Source organism: Entelurus aequoreus, linkage group LG06 (genome assembly GCF_033978785.1).
Source record: "Entelurus aequoreus isolate RoL-2023_Sb linkage group LG06, RoL_Eaeq_v1.1, whole genome shotgun sequence".
NCBI lineage: Eukaryota > Metazoa > Chordata > Actinopteri > Syngnathiformes > Syngnathidae > Entelurus > Entelurus aequoreus.
The window spans coordinates 15,267,214-15,289,713 of NC_084736.1; the positions used below are offsets into that span (position 1 = coordinate 15,267,214).

General features: G+C 38.2%; 1 protein-coding gene across 2 annotated transcripts in view; it reads left to right on the forward strand.

Moving 5' to 3' along the window:
* znf652 (zinc finger protein 652) overlaps window positions 1–20,557 on the forward strand; it is a 63,208-nt gene extending 42,651 nt beyond the window's left edge. For both annotated transcript variants that reach the window (XM_062050059.1, XM_062050060.1), the window contains exons 5-6: window positions 148–292; window positions 8,980–20,557. In XM_062050059.1, the coding sequence (XP_061906043.1) occupies window positions 148–292; window positions 8,980–9,623 (789 nt within the window). In that variant the 3' untranslated portion in view covers window positions 9,624–20,557. The remainder of the gene's footprint in view (window positions 1–147; window positions 293–8,979) is intronic.
* The last annotated feature ends 1,943 nt before the right edge of the window (window positions 20,558–22,500 follow it).

Here is a 22,500-nt window from a genome sequence, read left to right on the forward strand (position 1 = left end):
CACGGTGGTCTCGACCCACAACGCCCTGACCGTGCAGGTGGTGTTCGTGTGCACGCTAACGCACCGCGGCTACACGCTCACCAAATATTCAGCATATTTTTGATCGAGCTGTTAGACAAACCTGATCTGTGTCTGTTTTGTTACCAGAACTGTGACGAGCGGTTCCAGTACAAGTACCAGCTGCGCTCCCACATGAGCATTCACATCGGACACAAGCAGTTCATGTGCCAGTGGTGCGGCAAAGACTTCAACATGAAACAGTATTTTGACGAGCACATGAAAACTCATACAGGTGAGAAATCGCACCATCAGCGTTAACCACATAAGCCACTTTTTAGGAGATCTCTAGGAGTTAAACCTTCTCGCTGTTGGGCTAAATTTAATCCTATCCCAGCCTCTAGTTGAGCTGCCTACTTGGTTCACTTTTTATAGCCGACGCCTCTTTTTTACTTTGGTCCAGAATTTTGTCCCACATACTTTTTCCCATAAAGAAACTTGTATTTAGTCTGCGAGATAACGTGCCAAAATTCCAGGCACTAATTCAGTCGATTTCTATAGCCAGGTTTTCACTAAAAAGTGTACATTGCGGAAATATATATGACACGGCCAGGCCCGGAACCAATTAACAGTTTGTAATATTCTTGGTGACCAGAAGTAGATTTGGCTATGGGAGCCTGAGCGTGTGCATAAAAGACACAACCAACCAAATGCAGTTCAAGTACGTTTATGATTAGATATTAATACATTATGTATAATTATTATTTTAAAAGTTATGTAAAGATTTTAATTTACTGTATATAACAGGTATGTACAATAAACAAAATACTACATTGACAATTACAATTGAGTTAGATCCAATATGATCAATAATCATGTTTCATCAATCAATCAATGTTTACTTATATAGCCCTAAATCACGTGTCTCAAAGGGCTGCACAAGCCACAACGATATTCTTGGCTCAGATCCCACATCAGGGCAAGGAAAAACTCAACCCAATGGGACAATAAGAAACCTTGGAGGGGACCGCAGATGTGGGGACCCCCCCCCTGGGCGACCGGTGCAATGGACGTCGAGTGGACCTAGCATAATATTGTGAGAGTCCAGTCCATAGTGGATCCAACATAATAGTGAGAGTCCAGTCCATAGTGGGGCCAGCAGGAGATCATCCCGAACAGAGACAAGTCAGCGAACCTGTGCCCCCCCCCCCTCCACGAGGGTGAGGGGGGCAGAGCAGAAAAGAAAAGAAACGGCAGATCAACTGGTCTAAAAGGGGGGTCTATTTAAAGGCTAGAGTATACAAATCAATCAATCAATCAATCAATCAATCAATCAATGTTTATTTATACAGCCCTAAATCACAAGTGAGTTTTAAGATGGGACTTAAATGCTTCTACTGAGGTAGCATCTCTAACTGTTAACCGGGAGTGCACTCCAGAGTACTGGAGCCCGAATAGAAAACGCTCTATAGCCCGCAGACTTTTTTTGGGCTCAGGTAATCACTAATAAGCCGGAGTTCTTTGAAAGCAGATTTCTTGCCCGGACATATGGTACAATACAATCGTCAAGATAGGCAGGAGCTAGACCGTGTAGTATTTTATACGTAAGTAGTAAAACCATAAAGTCACATCTTAAGTGCACAGGAAGCCAGTGCAGGTGAGCCAGTATAGGCGTAATACAGGGGTCGGGAACCTTTTAGGCTGAGAGAGCCATGAAAGCCAAATATTTTAAAATGTATTCCCGCGAGAGCCATATAATATTTTTTAACACTGAATACAACTAAATGCGTGCATTTTTAGTAAGACCAACATTTTTAGAGTATAATAAGTCTCTTATTCCTTTTAATAACATTGTTATTCTGAAGCTAACCAATAATAAATAAAAAACTTCTTACCATTAATGCGACTTCTTGAACAGGTGCGGTAGAAAACAGATGGATGGATTAAAATGCATGATAATGTTTTATATTTTGAATGTTATTTTTAACACTGTGATTACCAGCGGAACTATTCATTACTTATCGTGTTAAGCAATGTCAGCTAAGATGAGTTCAAACCCCGGCCGAGTCATACCAAAGACTATAAAAATGGGAGCCATTACCTCCCTGCTGGGCACTCAGCATCAAGGGTTGGAATTGGGGGTTAAATCACCAAAAATGATTCCCGGGCGCGGCCACCGCTACTGCTCCCCTCACCTCCCAGGGGGGGATCAAGGGCGATGGGTCAAATGCAGAGAATAATTTTGCCACACCTGTGTGACAATTATTGGTACTTTAACTTCATTTATCTGAGAGCCAGATGCAGTCATCAAAAGAGCCACATCTGGCTCGAGAGCCATAGGTTCCCTACCCCTGGCGTATAAGGATCAAAATTTCTTGTTCTTGTCAAAAGAGTGTTTATATTCCAGATAATGTCCGAAGTTTATATGAAAAGGTAAAAATGTTTTTGATAGGTCCAATAGGTAAAGAAAAGAGTTAGATATCACCTACAGCAGTAACGCTCATTCTAAGCTGCTATGCCGCATCAGCATTAGTTGCAAAAGTAGACAAAACACAAAGTTTGGAGCAAAAACTATGAAAAAAAAAAGTTTTCTTTAGACATTATATCTTTGGAGAAAGGATTCAACTACAATTTAAACTTAAACAGTACAGACGTTTTTAAAAATACGGGCCGTAAATCTGTCACGATGACGGCAGTCGAAGCAATGTTAAAAAAAAACAATTATCTTTATAAGTTTTTGAATATAAGTGGCTGTGATGCTGCAAAACCAAACTGAAACTATTACAAAGGATATTTTCTTTTATCGAAAAGGCAAGTCACTCCATCAAAGTAGAACAAGCAAACACCTGCAGGGCACCACGACCTCATTAATGGGAAACTATAAAGTCGCCATAATCAGGTGGTTGTGGCCCTAAACAACTGCATAGAGTGTTTATGAGAGGGGCCGGCCGTAATTAATAACACGAGTTAACGCATTAACTTTAACAACCCTAGTAAAAACAATGCTTTTGCTGTCTAAAAAAGGAAGGGGCCGTGTCCTTGACCAAATGAATGTGTTGTATAGTGAAACTTGAAATGAGAGGGCAGTGTATCATCATAGAGTGCTGCACATACTGTGGCTTGTAATGACTAGCTGGACACATGCTGTTGAGTCCATCCCTCTAGTTTTCCCTTCCTTGCTGCCTTGCTATTTTCTAAAACACACACTGTGTCTATTTGTGATGTCTAATTACACAATTCCTTTCCTGTGCTCGCTGCTGCTGCTGCTGTGCAGAAAGCCACACCCAGCCCAGGGCCTGAAATACTGGCTGCACACAGCTTGCAAATGTTCTCTCGCTGTAGATTCACACTGACTCTTGAAGAGGTTTAATGCGCAAGATGGCCACATGAGCTGTCACTCTTTTCTTTTTCCTTTTTTGGGACGTTCAGCTGGTTTGTCACAAATGCACAAAGCGGCGAGCGAAGGCGTTTGGAGAGCCCTTCAGCAGCCGGTGGAAAGACGGCTGCGTGGGCGCCCGCAGGCACATTGAAAAGCTGACGTGGGGGAGGGTTAATGAGAGTGGCGGTCCCACTGTTCATTTTTTACGTCTCCCTCAAAGTGAGAAGCGTGATGGCTTCCTGGCGAGTGGGTGGCTTATTAGCATGAGGATTAGCATTCAACAACTGGGATGAAGACATGACATTTGATTTCAAATGATAGCATAGAAGATGTCCTTTTTTTTTATTTGACAGTCTCACTTTTAGTGGCTAAGAGGCGGGAAAAGTTTTGCCATGGACATTTTGGGAATGTCGTCCTGTGGCAGACATTTGTGTTTTGCATAACAAGCTTATGTCTTTCTGAAATGTGTAAACAAATGTCCACTGCATGTTCTCAGCATAGTGCAATAAATGAATATTGAATAGGAAAATGAATGCCTAGGGGTGTAACGGTACGTGTATTTGTATTGAACCGTTTCGGTACGGGGGTTTCGGTTCGGTTCGGAGGTGTACCGAACGAGTACACATGCTAGCAGCGACCGGGCTAGGACAACATGTAAAAGCCAGAGCTGGAAGACCCTCCTGCCTCGTTAAGATCTCCCGTTTGGGAACACTTTGGCTGCGCGATACAACAATGGAGGACCTTAGGTTTGCCGACATTGTTCAGCAGCTGCTTCTGACAACACGTCAAACATGTGTTGCACCTTTCCTGCTTCCGGCTCCCAGACCGTAGTCGTGGAGCGCAAGGGAGACACTCCTCCAGGGCTGATATATTCTCGGGGGCAACACCCTTCACTCTACCCGGCAGTGGGTCTCCACAGCTCCGGACTCCAGGGTAAATGAGAGTCCGGCGATTAGTTGCAAATCGTGGCATTTTTGAGGTTTTGCACACAGCCAATCCAACAAAACACTAGCCACTCCCCGCACTCACGCTACCGCTCCCTCACCTCGCTCGCCCACACACTCACCTCACATGCTGTCACATATTAAAGGGCCACACACACACATACGCTACTCTCAGGCCCGGCCCTAACCAATCTGGCGCCCTAGGCAAGATTTTAGGTGGCACCCCCCCACATCGGCAGTGAAGTGTACAGGTAAAAGCCAGTAAATTAGAATATTTTGAAAAACTAGATTTATTTCAGTAATTGCATTCAAAAGGTGTAACTTGTACATTATATGTATTCATTGCACACAGACTGATGCATTCAAATGTTTATTTCATTTAATTTTGATGATTTGAAGTGGCAACAAATGAAAATCCAAAATTCCGTGTGTCACAAAATTAGAATATTACTTAAGGCTAATACAAAAAAGGGATTTTTAGAAATGTTGGCCAACTGAAAAGTATGAAAATGAAAAATATGAGCATGTACAATACTCAATACTTGGTTGGAGCTCCTTTTGCCTCAATTACTGCGTTAATGCGGCGTGGCATGGAGTCGATGAGTTTCTGGCACTGCTCAGGTGTTATGAGAGCCCAGGTTGCTCTGATAGTGGCCTTCAACTCTTCTGCGTTTTTGGGTCTGGCATTCTGCATCTTCCTTTTCACAATACCCCACAGATTTTCTATGGGGCTAAGGTCAGGGGAGTTGGCGGGCCAATTTAGAACAGAAATACCATGGTCCGTAAACCAGGCACGGGTAGATTTTGCGCTGTGTGCAGGCGCCAAGTCCTGTTGGAACTTGAAATCTCCATCTCCATAGAGCAGGTCAGCAGCAGGAAGCATGAAGTGTTCTAAAACTTGCTGGTAGACGGCTGCGTTGACCCTGGATCTCAGGAAACAGAGTGGACTGACACCAGCAGATGACATGGCACCCCAAACCATCACTGATGGTGGAAACTTTACACTAGACTTGTCCCAGAGTCTGGAGGAAGACAGGAGAGGCACAGGATCCACGTTGCCTGAAGTCTAGTATATATACATATATCTATATGGGTAGATATTTGCTCTAAAAAGGGTATTTCAACAAGTAAACAGTACAGTAGGTAGTTGATGTTGATATATGTACTGCACATAAGGGTATTCTAGTCAGATGCGCGTGTGTAAATATGCGATGTGTAAATATCAAAATATTACGTACGTCGAATCACTTTTTGTCAGGCAATATTACATTTAATGACAATTTTACATAAATGAATACATCCAAACATGTTGTACATATTTATTATTTGCAGGAAGAAATAACAGTTACAATTGTGTGAGTATCTTCCAAGCAAGAAAGAAGTTTGATCACATCAACATCGGACTAACTGATACACTCCGCTTCGCTGCAGGTCCGCAAGCCACGCCCACCCCCCACAGCCACAGAAGAGGAAAACTGTCCTTTCCCGGGAATGATAAAGTCTTAAATAACGTCAAACACGTAGCGTTACAATAACCAGGAAGATAAAGTGTTTGTCTCACACCTACTAATCAAGCATTCACATTTTGCCACAACACACATGGGGGAAAGTCCTAATTGGAAATACAGCCATATTAACTCCTAAACTGCCATTTTAACACACACCAAACCATCAGCACGCATCCAATGCTTTCTCGTGGCCACGAGAAAGTTTTACAATCCTTACGTAAGAGCAGAACACACGTGTTTTTGTTTTAATGTATTCTAACTTGTAAATAAACGTTATCAAAAATCTGCTAGCAATGTAGCTAATGGGATTTGCTCTCCTCTGCCTAAAAAGCGCTTTAAAAAACATGTAAACGTTTTTATGTACATGTTGTAAGTATATATGTAATGTAGTAACAGGCACATTCATGATAACATGTAATATTTACTTATATTGCTCATTTTAAGCATGAGGCGGCGTATTAATTTCACAGACTCATCACAACGTTCACTTTTCCCTTTAACAACAACACTACTAATCATGGCAGACTTGATGAAAGCCAACAACGATTAATTTGGGACAAATGATCCAGAACCCTACATTTTTGAGCCTGAACATGAGGATGAGCTACAAGTTTTAGAAGCTAACTGATAAGCAGATCCAGCTAGTAGCAGTATTGCTAAGTGCTAAACAAGAAATAAAAACTATAATCATAATGAAACAATCAATTACTGTACCAATTTCTGCTTTTACTGGGATGTCCACTGATGGGATGTTTATTTCTCCCGTTTGGATGAAGAATTAATCATAATCTTCACGTAGTAAAAACAAAATGAGCGCAAACAACCATCTTTTTGTGTCTTTCTTACCATCTCCGGGTATAAGTTGAATGTCAAAGTTGACCAACTTCTCCGTTAATGACCACAACCTTCTAGTATACAAGCGAGAGGCATGATTAAATAATCTAGATTTAACTTTCATCTGCTCAGAGAACAGGCAGCAGCAGCGGCTCAGTATGTCAATATAGCAGCATAAGCTATAGTTACCTCTCTGTAATTACGGCGCTCTTAAAAAGTTTGTCTGTATTAGCGCTTATAATAACAATATTGCTAATATTTGGTTAATTTTAGGTCACAAGATGTAATGGAGTATTTTTGGAGGTTTTTTTTAGAGTACTGCCAATAGTGTACTCACATTAGCTGCATTGTTAGCCACCTCATACTGGCCCTATTTTATGAGTTAGAATGCATAAAAAAAATATATATATATATACAATACGTGTTCTTGTCTTGCATAGGGATTTTGAATAAGCAAAATTCTAAAAAAAAAAAAAAAAAAAAAAAAAGTGCAGTTCCCCTATAATAGACTGACATGTCCTCTTTTGTGGGGCTGTCCGGGCGGGGTTTCTTAAATGCCTCAAATGTCCGGTATTTTGATTTAGGGTTGCGTGCATTTTCAATGTACGTCCAGGGTTAAGAAGGGGTTGAAAACAAAACAAATTGTGAAGGTGTGCGCACGCAGCAACATTCGTGAGGGAGGGGCAGAGACAGAGAGCGAGACAGTCGAGAGACAGACAAGAGAAAAGCCGAAACGTAAATGCAACTTCACGGATGATTTGCGGGAAAAGTACCTGTGTTTTCGTCCTGACCGAGACACATGGAAAGCAGAATGCACTGTGTGCAAAGCAGGAACGTATGTATCTGTGGCAAATAAAGGGGCCAACGATCTACAAGCCCATATCGACACTACAAAGCACAAAACAGCTGTGCAGGGCGAGCGCTCGCCTGCTGCTTTTTGTTTCAATTTAATTAACTTGTTTTGAGGCATTATTTATGTTTAGATTACATACAAGAGGTTATTTTGAATATTTCTACCTCTGCACTTTTTTTTCCAAAACTGTGAATGTTACAGAATATAAGTGTGACTTATTTTGTTATACTGTCAACCAGTCAAGTTGGCGTTAACACACGTTTTGTCTTTTTAATGCATTAAAATCAGAAAGGACGCAGATTTTTTTTAATTTTTTTTTTACCATTTGCTAATGTTTTAAAGGCCCACAGCACATTCTAAAAATACTATTAAAATAAACAAAAACATAACAAAAGTGAAATAAAAAAGCTTACAGGTGAAATGTAATTTAGAAACAGTTGCAATGTTGACTAATAAAACAAAGCTGTTTTTTTTTCTTTCAAACGGTCATTGCTCAAAACATAATATTGAATCAAAATCAATGTTATTATGAATTATTGACCTATCAAAGGTTCTGATTACTTCACATCAAATATTCCACTTTGAAAAATATTTTTGGTGCAAGATTTTGCATATTTTGTGTGTTTGCCATAAAAAACATTGTTTTGTTTGACAAAAAAGGGCGGAAAACAAACAAACAAAAAAGCAACATAAAAAATCTAAAACATTTTGAAATGAGGAATAGATCTGAAGTTGATGTAGACTCCAGAGATTTAAGTGTTAAATATAAAATGTATGTATGCCCTGGCACACCATTGTCATCATTTCATGACCCAAGCAAAACACTTTTTACACTTTTATACTGAAATAAATACACCTACAATTTATTAAATAAAAACTTAGAAACAACTACCAGCAGCGGTAAAGTTTAGATCCATGAAGGAAAGAAGGAAGTGAATGAATGTTTATAACTGAATACATTTACATATGCATACACATTTATTTATTTTTTGTATTATTTTTTTTAAAGATGAATTAAGTAACGTTTATGACAACCTTTTTCCAAAACACAATATAGAATGTGAGATATAACAGGACAATGCATTCATTTGTCATTTGTTTTCAAAACGCTTACAAAAAAGTGGGACCCCAAGAATGTACTGTGGGACCCCATTTTTATGACTTGATGGGGTCCATGGGACCCCATTTTGAAAATCCTGCCAACAGAGGAGAAAAAATGCTTTATTTAAATAAATATATTATTTATAAAGCAAGTTCGAGTATCATTGGCAAATTTTCACCTAATCTCCGGCCTTGGCAAGCATATGTGTCCTCTTTTTGGGATTTCAGAATATGGTCAACCTACCCTTTTAGTTCTTGCAACATGCAAATATCCAGAGTAAATGACCATAAATGTTTGTGTTCTCTTTTAATTAAATTTTTTGGAGCAACCACAGCACAATAATTGTCGTCTCCCCTGCGCAGGAGAGAAGCCTTTCATCTGCGAGATCTGTGGCAAGAGCTTCACCAGCCGGCCCAACATGAAGCGCCACCGCCGCACCCACACGGGCGAGAAGCCGTACCCCTGCGACGTGTGCGGCCAACGCTTCCGCTTCTCCAATATGCTCAAGGCTCACAAGGAGAAGTGCTTCCGGGTCACCAGCCCCGTGGTCCTGCAGACTAGCGGCCCGCACGTGCCTGTCGGAATCTTTGCTAGCACCTTCTGCGCCACCACCACCACCACTTCTTTGTCTTCTCCTGGCCCCGGACCCTCCGGCGCCACCACGCCCACTGCCAACAATGCGGCCCCCCTGGCCCTCAGCCCACCGGGGGCGTCCTTGCCCCCACGAGGCCCTTTGGGACACACCTTCTCCCACGCGCAGATCCACTCGGCCTCCCCTCACCACCACCACCACCACCACCACCACCCCCAGCAGCACCTCTCAAACGCGCCCCAACCCAACCTCCACACCCACCACCACCTGGCCGTACCCCCGGTCTCCCACCTGCCCCCTCCCCCGGCCCTTTTTAAGAGTGAGCCCCTGAACCACTGTGGGCATGAAGACAGCACCTACCTGCACCACATGGCCCCCGCTGACAAGGGTCCCGGCGCTCCTCAACATCACTGACTCACAAGCCCCACCATTTTCCCCACACGGCCACCGCCTCAGTCTCTTAGACCCTGACATAAACACACCCGTGGATGGCGCTCTCACAGGTAGACCACATATTTAGCATAAATGTGTCTTCACTCAGACTACTCAAACTGGAATCTTGATTATAATTTTTTTTTTTACCAAGTAGAGCCTTGTTTCCACTAAATGGTACCATTCCGTTCATTACTTTGCACATTCAAAGCTCTTTTCTTTTACTAGTATTACATTTTCAGTACCGATCGCAAAGATGTGACATGATTTGTTTGTATAATTGCTCAACTGAGAGTTGCCTCTTGGAATATAAGGAGGTATTTACACTAGGGGTGTCCCGATTCGATACTAATATTGGATATTTCTGATATCAGCTAAAAACAAAACAAGTATTGGATGATATCGGCTTGCATCTAAACTCTCCGATACAAGCAGTCCTGCAAGTGTTTACTGGACAGCCAGTTAACATCTAAAAGTGCTCCAAAAAGTACACAAAGTTGTTTTTGTGTATTATTTCAGTCAAGTCATTTACAAAATGTAAACATTGTAGGCTATAGGCTACTAGAAGCAAGCAGCTACACAACAGCTAAGCACACAAGCGAGACAGACATACGTAATAATTAACGGAACAATATTTCAGTCAATATTAACAAGTATCAAATAATTATAGTGGCATATTACTTACACATCAGGGTTAAAGCGTATTTGAAAGTATCCAGTATAGGGCTGCGACTAACGATTAATTTGATAATCGATTAATCTGTCGATTATTACTTCGATTAATCGATTAATAATCGGATAAAAGAGACAAACTACATTTCTATCCTATGCAGTATTTTATTGAAAAAAAACAGCATACTGGCACCATACTTATTTTGATTATTGTTTTTCAGCTGTTAATAAATGTTGCAGTTTATAAATAAAGGTTTATTAAAAGAAAATTAAATAACATTTTTAATTAAAAAAACAAAACTGTGCATAGCATAGATCCAACGAATCGATGACTAAAATAATCGGCAACTATTTTATTAATCGATTTAATCGATTAGTTGTTGCAGCCCTAATCCAGTATCAAACGTGTTCGCATCATTCAACTTACTGCATCATGAGCTTAACTTAATAAATTATCGTGACCACTATGTGTCACAAAAACACCTTACCACTCTACTTTAAAAGCATAAATACGTCATAAGATTAATGTTTTTCATACTTGCTATTGTTCTGAGTAATTTCACCTGATCAATACTTGTATAACATTTCACACTACAAAATTATTAAAGTATCTACTATGAATCGTGCTGGTATCGGCCAATATTCAAGGCTCCAATATCGTATCCGAACTGAAAAAGTTGAATTGGCACACCCCTAATTTACACAAGTATTTTTGGAGGTGCAAACTTTCTCTTTTTTTTTTTAAAGTGGTTGCATTATTTTTTGCATCTAAACGTTTAAAAATGCTGGGGTGACAATGACAGTGAATTATTACGTTCTAAAATATTTCCTTTTCCGCACCTTTTTGTCAGGCAATTGGTTGTAATAATAGGGTACAATTTAGGGCGGACTTAAACTACTATCCATTGATTGGTCAACAGAGAATTACCAATTGGTGATTGGTAGGGACTGTTTACACAAGACGAAAACCAGATTTAAAAACTGTCGTTTTTCACAGATTTTTTTTTTTTTAGAGGCGCAAAGTTTTGAAATCGTCTAAATTGAAAACTGTTTTTCCTGCGAAAAAGAATATTGGACATGAATCTCTGCAAAAACAAAGAATATTTACATCTCAACATGATGGAAACAAAGTACCATCAAAAATGTTGTCTGTTGTTGTTTGCTTGTTTAACGATATCAAAATTGCACCGTATGAAATTGCCGCGGTAGAGTCATCTTTTATCGCGGTTGAATCGAAATCTATAAAATTTCATTATTAATAAATGTTATATTTTCATTTAAAAAAACAAAACTATTTCATTTAAAAAACTGTTCATGACCTCCTAAATATGTTTTGCTTTTAACATAAGAGCCTTCTAAACAGGAAATAAAAGCAATATAGTCGTTACACCTGTTTTACCCAATTTACCGTATTTTTCTGATTCTAAGTCGCTCTGGAGTATAAATCGCACCGGCCAAAAATGCATAATAAAGAAGGAAAAAAACATAAGTCGCACTAGAGTGTAAGTCGCATTTTTAGGGGACATTTTTACAGTATATGATTTCCTTTTCGGTGCCATTTTTGTTCAGCCCTTCTCAGTTTTTATAAGTTACCGCCAATATTGAAATGATCAATTTTCATAGGTACGGAAGTAGTAGCAGGTAGCATCTTTTTTTTTCACAATGCACTTCTGCCATCCCCCGCCAAATTTTTATTGGTTGACGTTTGTGTGTGTGACGATTGCTGATATACGCCTAGCCTCTTACGTGAATGAGATAAATAATAATATTTGATATTTTACGGTAATGTGTTAATAATTTCACACATAAGTCGCTCCAGAGTATAAGTCGCACCCATTTAGCTTGTCCTCGTCCTTGTAAGAATAATAGTTTATTTACCGCCATGGAGGCGAAGAGTGCTGACTTAAAGGGAAACTGCACTTTTTTTTAAAATTTTGCCTATCGTTCACAATTAGAGATGTATGATAATATCGGCTGATAAATGCTTTAAAATGAAATATCGGAAATTATCGTATCGGGTTTTTCTAATCATCGGTATCGTTTTTGTTTTGTTTTTGTTTTTGTTTTTTTAATTAAATCAACATAAAAAACACAAGATACACTTACAATTAGTACACTAACCCAAAAAACCTCCCTCCCCCATTCACACAAAAGGGTTGTTTCTTTCTGTTATTAATATTCTGGTTCCTACATTATATATCAATATATATCAATACAGTCTGCAAGGGATACAGTCCGTAAGCACACATGATTGTGCGTGCTGCTGGTCCACTAATAGTACTAACCTTTAACAGTTAATTTTACTTATTTTCATTATTACTAGTTTCTGTTTAACTGTTTTTATATTTTTACTTTCTTTTTTTATTCAAGAAAATGTTTTTAATTTATTTATCTTATTTTATTTTATTAATTTTTAAAAAAAGGACCTTATCTTCACCATACCTGGTTGTCCAAATTAGGCTTAATAATGTGTTAATTCCATGACTGTATATATCGGTATCGGTTGATATCGGTATTGGTTGATATCGGTATCGGTAATTAAGAGTTGGACAATATCGGATATCGGCAAAAAGCGATTATCGGACATCCCTATTCACAATCATTATGAAAGACATGACGACGGATGGATTTTGTTTTTATTTCATTTTAAATAGCAAATAAATGCGATCAAAAGTCTGCTTACAATGGAGCTTATGGGAGGCCCTAAAAAACATCCAAACACCTCCTTTAAGGTTTTATATACATGTTGTAAGTATATATGTAATCTGGTAACGGCCACATTTATAATAACATTTAATATTTACGTATTTTGATTCTTTTAAGCACACACAGCGCATTCATTTAAAAAACTTATCGCCTTAGCTTTTTGCTTTTTTCTTCATCACTGCTCACTGCAGACTTTATGACAGCCAACACACATAATAAAACATCACTTACTGTACAATGTCTTCTGTCGTTAGAGGGCCGACTGCTGGGATGTTCATATATTCCCATTGAGATTAAAAAAGTCTCATAATCCTCGCGAAGAAACGAGGCGGGGGTGGAACAAGCGCTTTTTGTATGGTTCTTGCCAGTCCGAGTGTCCCAACTTGTCAGATTTTATCCTCAGCCATCCACTTTTCAGGTGAGATGCATAAATCATGATCGACAGTAAATTTACAGGGAGCAAGGAAGTGAGGGAAACAGCAGACCACTCGATGATGTAAACATAGGGACACATGGTAGTTATCACGTCGTCGCTGTAAATAGTTTGTCTGCGTCAGCGCTTATAATAACAATATCACTAATACTTGGCTAATATTCAAGTCATGAAATGTAAATGGGAGTATTGTTCGTGCTTTTTGAATGGTTATTTATTGGGTTTTCTGGGCGGAATAGTGGAGCCCCCATTGACTTTTATTCACGTTTATTTAATATTTAGAATGCGTTAAAAAACCAAAAATACATCCGTCGTGTCTTTTACCGTGATTGTGAATGATGGATAGGCAAAATTCCCCAAAAAGTTCAGTTCCCCTTTACACACAGCTTTACACTGTGGAGGGGCGTTAGCTGTCAGCGAGGATGCTACATTGAACGTATAGCTTTTATAGTTTTTAATTTTCCTGAGGGAATTCTCCTGAAGGAATCAATAAAGTACCATCTAGCTACAATGTGTCATCACAATTAGAGATGTCCGATATCAGAAATGATCGATATCAGTATCGTTTTTTTTGGTTTTGTTTTTTTAATTAAATCAGCATAAAAAACACAAGATACACTTACAATTAGTGCACCAACCCAAAAAACCTCCCTCCCCCATTTACACTCATTCACACAAAAGGGTTGTTTCTTTCTGTTATTAATATTCTGGTTCCTACAATATATATCAATACAGTCTGCAAGGGATACAGTCCGTAAGCACACATGATTGTGCGTGCTGCTGGTCCACTAATAGTACTAACCTTTAACAGTTAATTTTACTCATTTTCATTCATGACTAGTTTCTATGTAATGTATATGTACAAATTCCAAGCTGCTGTTTTGAGGCATGTTAAAAAAAAAAAAAAAGCACTTTGTGACTTCAATAATAAATATGGCAGTGCCATGTTGGCATTTTTTTCCATAACTTGAGTTGATTTATTTTGGAAAACCTTGTTACATTGTTTAATGCATCCAGCGGGGCATCACAACAAAATTAGGCATAATAATGTGTTCATTCCACGACTGTATGTATCGGTATCGGTAATTAAGAGTTGGACAATATCGGATGTCGGCAAAAAAGCCATTATCGGACATCTCTAATCACAATGCATTATCATAATATAATTATAGTATTAAAATTTATATCATGTAAATCAGACCTGGGCAAATTAAGGCCGGGGGCCACATGCGGCCCGTTGAGCTTTTCAATCTGGCCCGCCGGACATTCCCAAATATTTTTTTTAGTTCTTTAAGATGGAAACTGAGCTGCCATTATGATGTGCACTCATGTTTTCTAATGACTGTAAGTCTTCAACTATACTAAGTCTTTCAATGCTTGGAATCTGCATCATGTACTAGTTACTATGGTCATCTAATTAGTTACTATGGTAATCTAATTAGTTACTATGGTCATTTAATTAGTTACTATGGTAATGTACGTCACAGCAGCTCAGACGAGGCACCAAGCAGTGTGGGCGGGAAGCGTTTCCACAGACGCAGAAGGAGATTTTCTAAAGTTTAGTGATATATAGAATAGAATAGAAAGTACTTTATTGATCCCTGTGAGAAATTCAGCAAATATCAGATTGTAGGTGGGTTTATTTTGTACCCTTCACGTTCATATTTCACTGTGCATTTTTGTTGCGTTTCACTTGATTGTAAAATATGTCGATCGAAAGGGGGTGGGACGTTCATATTTTGTCAATATTCAGTGTTTTATCGTTCATATAAAAATTTAAAATTCCATTACGTTTTTTAAGGCGGTCTGTCATAACGTTTTTAGCATTCAATCAGACATTATTGTGAGGTTTTGTATTAGTGTTCCTAAAAATAGATATATCGGCCCCCAGACACATTTTTTTCTCTAAATGTGGCCCCCCGAGTCAAAATAATTGCCCAGGCCTGATGTAAATCGTTTACATCCGCAATGTAGTGAAGACGCAAATTGGAAGCGCGATGTAGCGAGGGATGAGTGTACCCCCAATTTTTTGTTAAATGTAGTCACATTCCGCGGCTTTATTGCTGGCGCGGTATTTACAAACTACCTTTACATCCCTGTTGTTCACCAATTTTGCTTTTGTGTTTATTTTCTTTGTGGAATTGCTTTGTTTGTCGGATCTACAAAATTGTGCCATTTGGTGGAAACATGGCGAGTGGTCCAGCTGTCCACTTGTGATGAGGTCATCCCTCGTGTGTGTGAATGTCGGGCTGCTTTCGTCCTCAGAATCGCATTTTAAGATGTTTATCTTCCCCTCTGGATGGTTCTCTGAGCATTTACCAGTGGAGGAAGTGTTCTCTCTCTTGCTCGTCAATTTTTTTTTTTTTTTTACTGGAGCTCCTCCCTATAGCAATACCCTTCCCACCCAGCGCCACCAAATGTCCCATGGATGTTAACACTGGTTGGACCAGTCGAGCAAGAACGCAGTGCCATCATTTACAGCGCAGGAGGAGGAAGGAGGTTGCAGTTGATTGTTTTAAAGAACAAGGTTTTGTACGTGAGAACGAGGGCGTATCGGAGGTTTAACGGTGCTTTCCACTCATCAATTGCTTCGAAATTGAACAACTCAAGCCCCGCCCCCCATATCCACATGTGCAGTCTTTCCGGGCCTCGCTTCTCTAAAGTGGACCGGACCGGGAGATGTTTGAAGACTCAGGTTTTGCAGGAAGTTCCCGTGTATCGCCCTTTTTGTCCGCGATGGTCCGCACGCAACCATCCTATCCTCCTCAGAGACGATACGGGTTATCACGTTAAAGCTCATTTAACGTGCTCACTACACACACACACGCACCTGATCACCTTTCGACATGCGCTTTTTTTTTGCTGGGTTAGGATTTCGGAAGGTGACTCCGCACCCTTCAGACAACTTGGATCCACACGGGCTTGTCTTAATTGTTGAATGTTTTGGTTTTTTGGCCCCTTACACGCAGTGGATGAGCGCAAAAAAAAATGACCTTGTTAAAACAAATGTATCAGCCGATAGTGAGAATGTCGTCACTGACTGTTATCTAACGTGCAAAAAAGCCCCTAAGCCACCATTTAGATGTGTTGTATATCCTCCGGGGAACCAGCGTCCACTGCAGTGGACATTTGTTATTAGTCTATTCCTTTGGTCAGTGTTGCACAAACAATTGCCGTGGTATGCAAGTCACAAATTAGTTTTATGCTCCCCTCTGGCTATTTTTTAGGGCCGTGATTCAATTCAATTCTTGATTCAAAATCAATACTTTTTAATAACATTGGGTGCCAGTTCTATGATTAACTACATACCTCCATAAAATAGAGAAACAGCTGTGACAAATTTCCATATTAAGAAAACTGGTTTTGTTTTTAATTCAATTCTAACCAAACATTTGATAAAGGTAAATACAAATAAGGCAACAAGAGAATTTTCTAAAGGAAATCTGTACAGCAAATATGATCATCTACATCAGGGGTGTCAAACGTGCGGCCCGAGGGCCGGATCAGGCCCGCGAACAGGTTTTATCAGGTTTGCTAAGTATAAAAATGAACCTGAATTTTTTTTACATAAGAAATAGCTGTTCTAAATGTGTCCACTGGATGTCGCAATAGCAATTCTTTGTAGATGATGCTACATATGTACAAAATAAACCACGTTAGTACATCAGTCGAGAAAAAATTATCAAACTACATAAATAACATCCTGTAATTTGATTTTTGTATAATTTTTTTTATGTTGATTGAAAATGAACACCAATGATGAACATTATCACATAATTTATTCAGAAAATATAAATAATTTCAAATAAAAATAGAATAAAATACTATTACACTGCAAAAACTAAAATCTAAGTAAGATTAAATATCTCAAATAAGGGTGATATTTGCTTATTTTCTGTCTGATAAGATAATTCTTCTCACTAAGCAGATTTTATGTTAGTGTTTTACTTGTTTCAAGGGTTTTGGTCCGAAATGATCTCAGTAAGATATTACAGCTTGTAGATGAGATTTTATGAGCTATATTGAGTAAAACATGCTTGAAACTAGAATATCAACTGTTGCAAAGCTGTGTCATCAACACTCACAAGTATACAACTACTTTTTTAAAGTAATAATTTCTTACTTCAAGCATGAAAAAAAAAATCATGATGCCGAGCGCATATCATTATGTCAAGATAATGGCACTAGCATTTACTTATTTAAGAATATTTTCAAAAAGGTCAAAAAAAAATTCTACCAAGAAAAGTGCACTTGTTATTAGTGAATATAATTATTTTAAGGTGTTTTGGGGTTCATTGAGGTTAGCTAATTTTACTTGTTTTGGAAAGTCTTGACAAGCCACATTTTCTTGTTCAATTGGCAGATAATTTTGCTTAGTTCAAGTAAAATATCCCAAATTTTATTTTATTTTTTTCTTGTTTTTGAACACTGACTTTTTGCAGTGTAACCACTACAGGTAACTGTAAAACAAAAACATTATGATTTGTACAATTTCAGAATGTGCTTGTTTTATTTTTAAACAAGGAAAACAATCTGAAGTTGTCTTTACTTTTAAGTTATCGTGCCGTGATTTTACCAGTCCGGCCCACTTTGGAGTAGATTTTTCTCCGTGTGGCCCCCCATCTAAAATGAGTTTAACACCCCTGATCTACATCAACAACATGATTTGCCTGAGTGGCTGGACAGGACAGGTTAAAAAAAATATATTTACAATTTTTTTTTAATCGATTAAGAATCGTTGCAAATAAGAATTGCGATTAATTCAAAAATATATTTTTTTTTGACAACTACCGTATTTTTCGGACTATAAGTCGCTCCGTAGTATAAGTCGCACCGGCCGAAAATGCATAATAAAGAAGGAAAAAAACATATAAGTCGCATTTTTGGGGACATTTTTTGATAAAACCCAACACCAAGAATAGACATTTGAAAGGCAATTTAGAATAAATAAAGAATAGTGAACAACAGGCTGAATAAGTGTACGTTATATGAGGCATAAATAACCAACTGAGAAAGTGCCTGGTATGTTAACGTAACATACTATGGTAAGAGTCATTCAAATAACTATAACATATAGAACATGCTATACGTTTACCAAACAATCTGTCACTCCTAATCGCTAAATCCCATGAAATCTTCTTCCTCTGTGTCGCTTCTAAACAACTCTGCATATTTCGCTACTTCCAGCTTGTAACCTACAGTATATGATTTCCTTTTCCTTTTCGGTGCCAATGTTGAAATGATCAATTCTCATAGGTACGGAAGTAGTAGCAGGAAGCATCTTTTTTTTCCCACAATGCACCTCTGCCATGACCCGCCCCCCCACCAAATTTTCATTGGTTAAAGTGTGTGTGTGTGACGATTGCTGATATACGCCTAGTCTCTTGAGTGAACGAGATAAATAATATTATGTGATATTTTACGGTAATGTGTTAATAATTTCACACACAAATCGCTCCAGAGTATAAATCGCACCCCCCGGCCAAACTATGAAAAAAACTGCGATTTATAATCCGAAAAATACGGTATTATTTTTCCCTTCGAAATGTATCCCTCTTACAAAAGGAACCACAAAAACGTCAACACGCACCCCATGGTCTCAATGCAGCATTCGTCTTATTTTTGTATATACCAGCGTCCTCTACAGTGGACATTTGATTTTAGTCTTTTTATTTTTTCCGAGTTACAGGAGCGATCCGCTGTCAAAGATCATCTCTATGACAGCACTCTCGTGTTTTTGAGAACCTACTGCAAAAAATGTGGGTCCCTTACTTACCAGTTGAATAGCCCAAATGGTGAAAAAGAGAGGACCTAAAAGGGAACCTTGAGGAACACCACTAGTGTAACTAAAGAAGTTGATGACTACTGACTTCACCTGCAGTAAACAAGATACAGCAACACCTTAGTTACATAAAATACGATACAAAAAAAATAAATGGGAGAGGACTTAAAGCGGTGCCTTGAGGAACGCCTCAGTTATATTTCCTCTATTTGTTAGCAGGTGTTCAAACATGTCCAAGGGAATTTGCTGCAAAAATGTTTGTCTCACAAGTTTTGAACAGGCGTTCTTTTGAAGCCTGTGCATCTTGGTTTTGTTTTTGCGTTACCCGGCTAGCTGTCTGTGTCCTACTATTTGCCGAGTCGACATCGTGGTGGCCCAAGGCTTTTTTGCACAATAATGTACGTTTTTTTATTTTTGCAAAACAACACAGATGCGCACAAATTTGAATATAGAAACATACCAAAATCCCCGTCGGCCCAATGTGGTTGTAGCATTAAATTGACTTGTCTTGCCACACTGAAGTGGTTGGAATGAGTAGTTTCCTTGTCGATTATACACAGCCGCTCGTCATCCCACTCGCAGTACGGCTCTTTGTCTCGTTTGATGCCGTTTTGTTGTTTTTTTTCCATTTGTATTCTCTGCACTTTAGCGCTGCGTGGGAAGCGATGGGGTTGTGGAACAGATTGCAGTCCAGGCTGCGTGAGGAATGGTTGACTTTGAGTGGATGTTTTTTTTGTTTTTTTTTAAAGGCAAAGAAAGGAGGAGAATGCCGGGTGGAGGCGGGTGATGTGGAAGGGACCGTAGCGAAACGTAACAGTTTTTTTCTTTGAACGTGTGCAAAACAAAGAGAACTACTTGGGGACAGTTTTCCACACACTTTGCCCTTCCACGCTTTTTTTTTATCTGCAATACATTCTTTTTTTTGTTTGTTTTGTTTGTTCAAATTGCCGGATTATACTCCTCCTCCTTTCTTTGCTTCATAGAATGCACTTTCTACTAAAATTCTTGGCTAGTTGCGAAAAATAACATTGTATATTCTAAGATGTTTTAAAACAGCAAACAACAGATAAATCATTATTATACTTCCCCCCTTGCCCCTACTTTGTATTTCTAACCACTTAATGTAGCATTATTGTGTATTTTATTATTATTGTTGTATCTGGTACAAAATGTGCAGCTTTATAAGGTTTGTCTCTTCTTCTTTTTTTTTCTTTTTTTTTTGGTATGTTCTCTGGAGATTTGAGAAGTTGGGCCTTTTTTTTGATAATGTACATTTAACTGACTGCTAACTTTAAAGTAAAAACCAGTAGCCACGAGACTCTCGCTCGCGTCTGTGCTTGACTTTATCTGCCTGTGGATGCGGACGGTTGCCCCCGACAACAAGGGGCCAAAGGGCCTTCAACTCAGGTAACTTTCACAACTGCTTCTTTTATCTCAAACGTGCGGTTATTTAACCACCCTCTTTTTTCAGGGGCAAAGAGTTTGTGGCATGATACCAGTGACTAGAGCATGCTTCCTGACTGCACGTGAGGTTTCTATCTGTTGGGGTTCTTTCTGTTTTTTTTGTTTATTTGTTTTTACTGCAGATAAGCGATAAAGTAGCATGTATTGTATTTCCAAGCAGTGGCCATGACCTGCTCTTACCTTGGACTCAACTTCTCCAACTAGGTCACTCGTGAGAACAGCGTCCTTTGAGGTGGACATTTGTGCTTTGCATTGCAGAGCTGATGTTTGTTTTTTAACGAAATGCATACCTCTAACAAAAGAAATACAGTAAAAACAATTGTCCACTGCAGAGGAAGCTTGTTCTCACTATAGAGTTTATAGCAGGGGTCCCCAAGCTTTTTGACCACACTCGGAGTCCGCTAATTGACTGAAAGAGTCAATTAGTCAACTTGCCGCGCTCTCGCCCGACCTTGCGGGGCAAGCGTGATGATGTCACGTTATCGATGGGGAAAATGCATTTGCTTGAGCGTCTAGGAGACCCAGTAACAAGCGGTAGAAAATGGATTGATGGATGGGCGAAAAAGGACAGATAAAAAAATGTTTTAATAAAAAAACAACAATATATATATATATATATATAAAAAATAAATAAAAAATGTATCTGTCCTTTTTCGCCCATCCATCAATCCATTTTCTAAAATTTTTTTTTTAGAAAAGAACAACAATATATATATATATTTGTATATATATATATATATATATATATATATATATATATATATATATATATATATATATATATATATATATATATATATATATATATATATATATATATATATATATATATATATATATTGTTGTTTTTTTGTAAAAAAAAAATTAAAAATTTTATCTGTCCTTTTTTGCCCATCCATCAATCCATTTTCTACCGCTTGTTACCGGATTAAAATAAATAAATAAATAAAAATAATAATATATATATATATATATATTTTTTTTTCCATCAATCCATTTTCTACCGCTTGTTACCGGATTTATATATATAAAAAATATATATATATATATATATATATATATATATATACATATATATATATATTTTTATTTATTTTTTTTTTTTTTTAAATCCGGTAACAAGTGGTAGAAAATGGCTTGATGGATGGGTGAAAAAGGACAGATTAAAAAAAAAAAAAATTTAAATTGTTTTTTTTTTACCGAGTAGCAAGCGGTAGAAAATTGATTGATGGATGGGTGAAAAGGGACAGATTAAAACAATTATAATAAAAAAAAAATAAAAAAAAAATCATAATTTTTACCCAGTAACAAGCGGTAGAAAATGGACTGATGAATGGGCGAAAAAGGACAGATTAAAAAAATAATTAAAAAAAGTCTTCTTTTTTTTTTTTTAACCTATTAAAAGGCGGTAGAAAATGGCTTGATGGATGGGCGAAAAAGGACAGATTAAAAAAAAAAAGTATATATATATATGTTTTTTTTTTAAAACTCGGGACTACCCGCGGGCCGGATTTTGGACCCTGGCGGGCCGTAGTTTGGGGACCCCTGGTCTATAGTTTCATTGAGGACCACATCGCAGTTATGGTTGCCTCAACGGGCCGCTTGTACAGTAACAGTGAAAATTACATGAATACCATTTTTTATATATATAATACATGTATATAACTGCCTAAGAATTAGATTATTTTTTTTCATGTATGCTATAAAAACTGGCAGCTCAGTCACCATATATTTTTTTAAACATTTGTTGATTGGGTTTTTAGACAAATACAGTTGACAGGAATAGTCAAAAATACATTCAA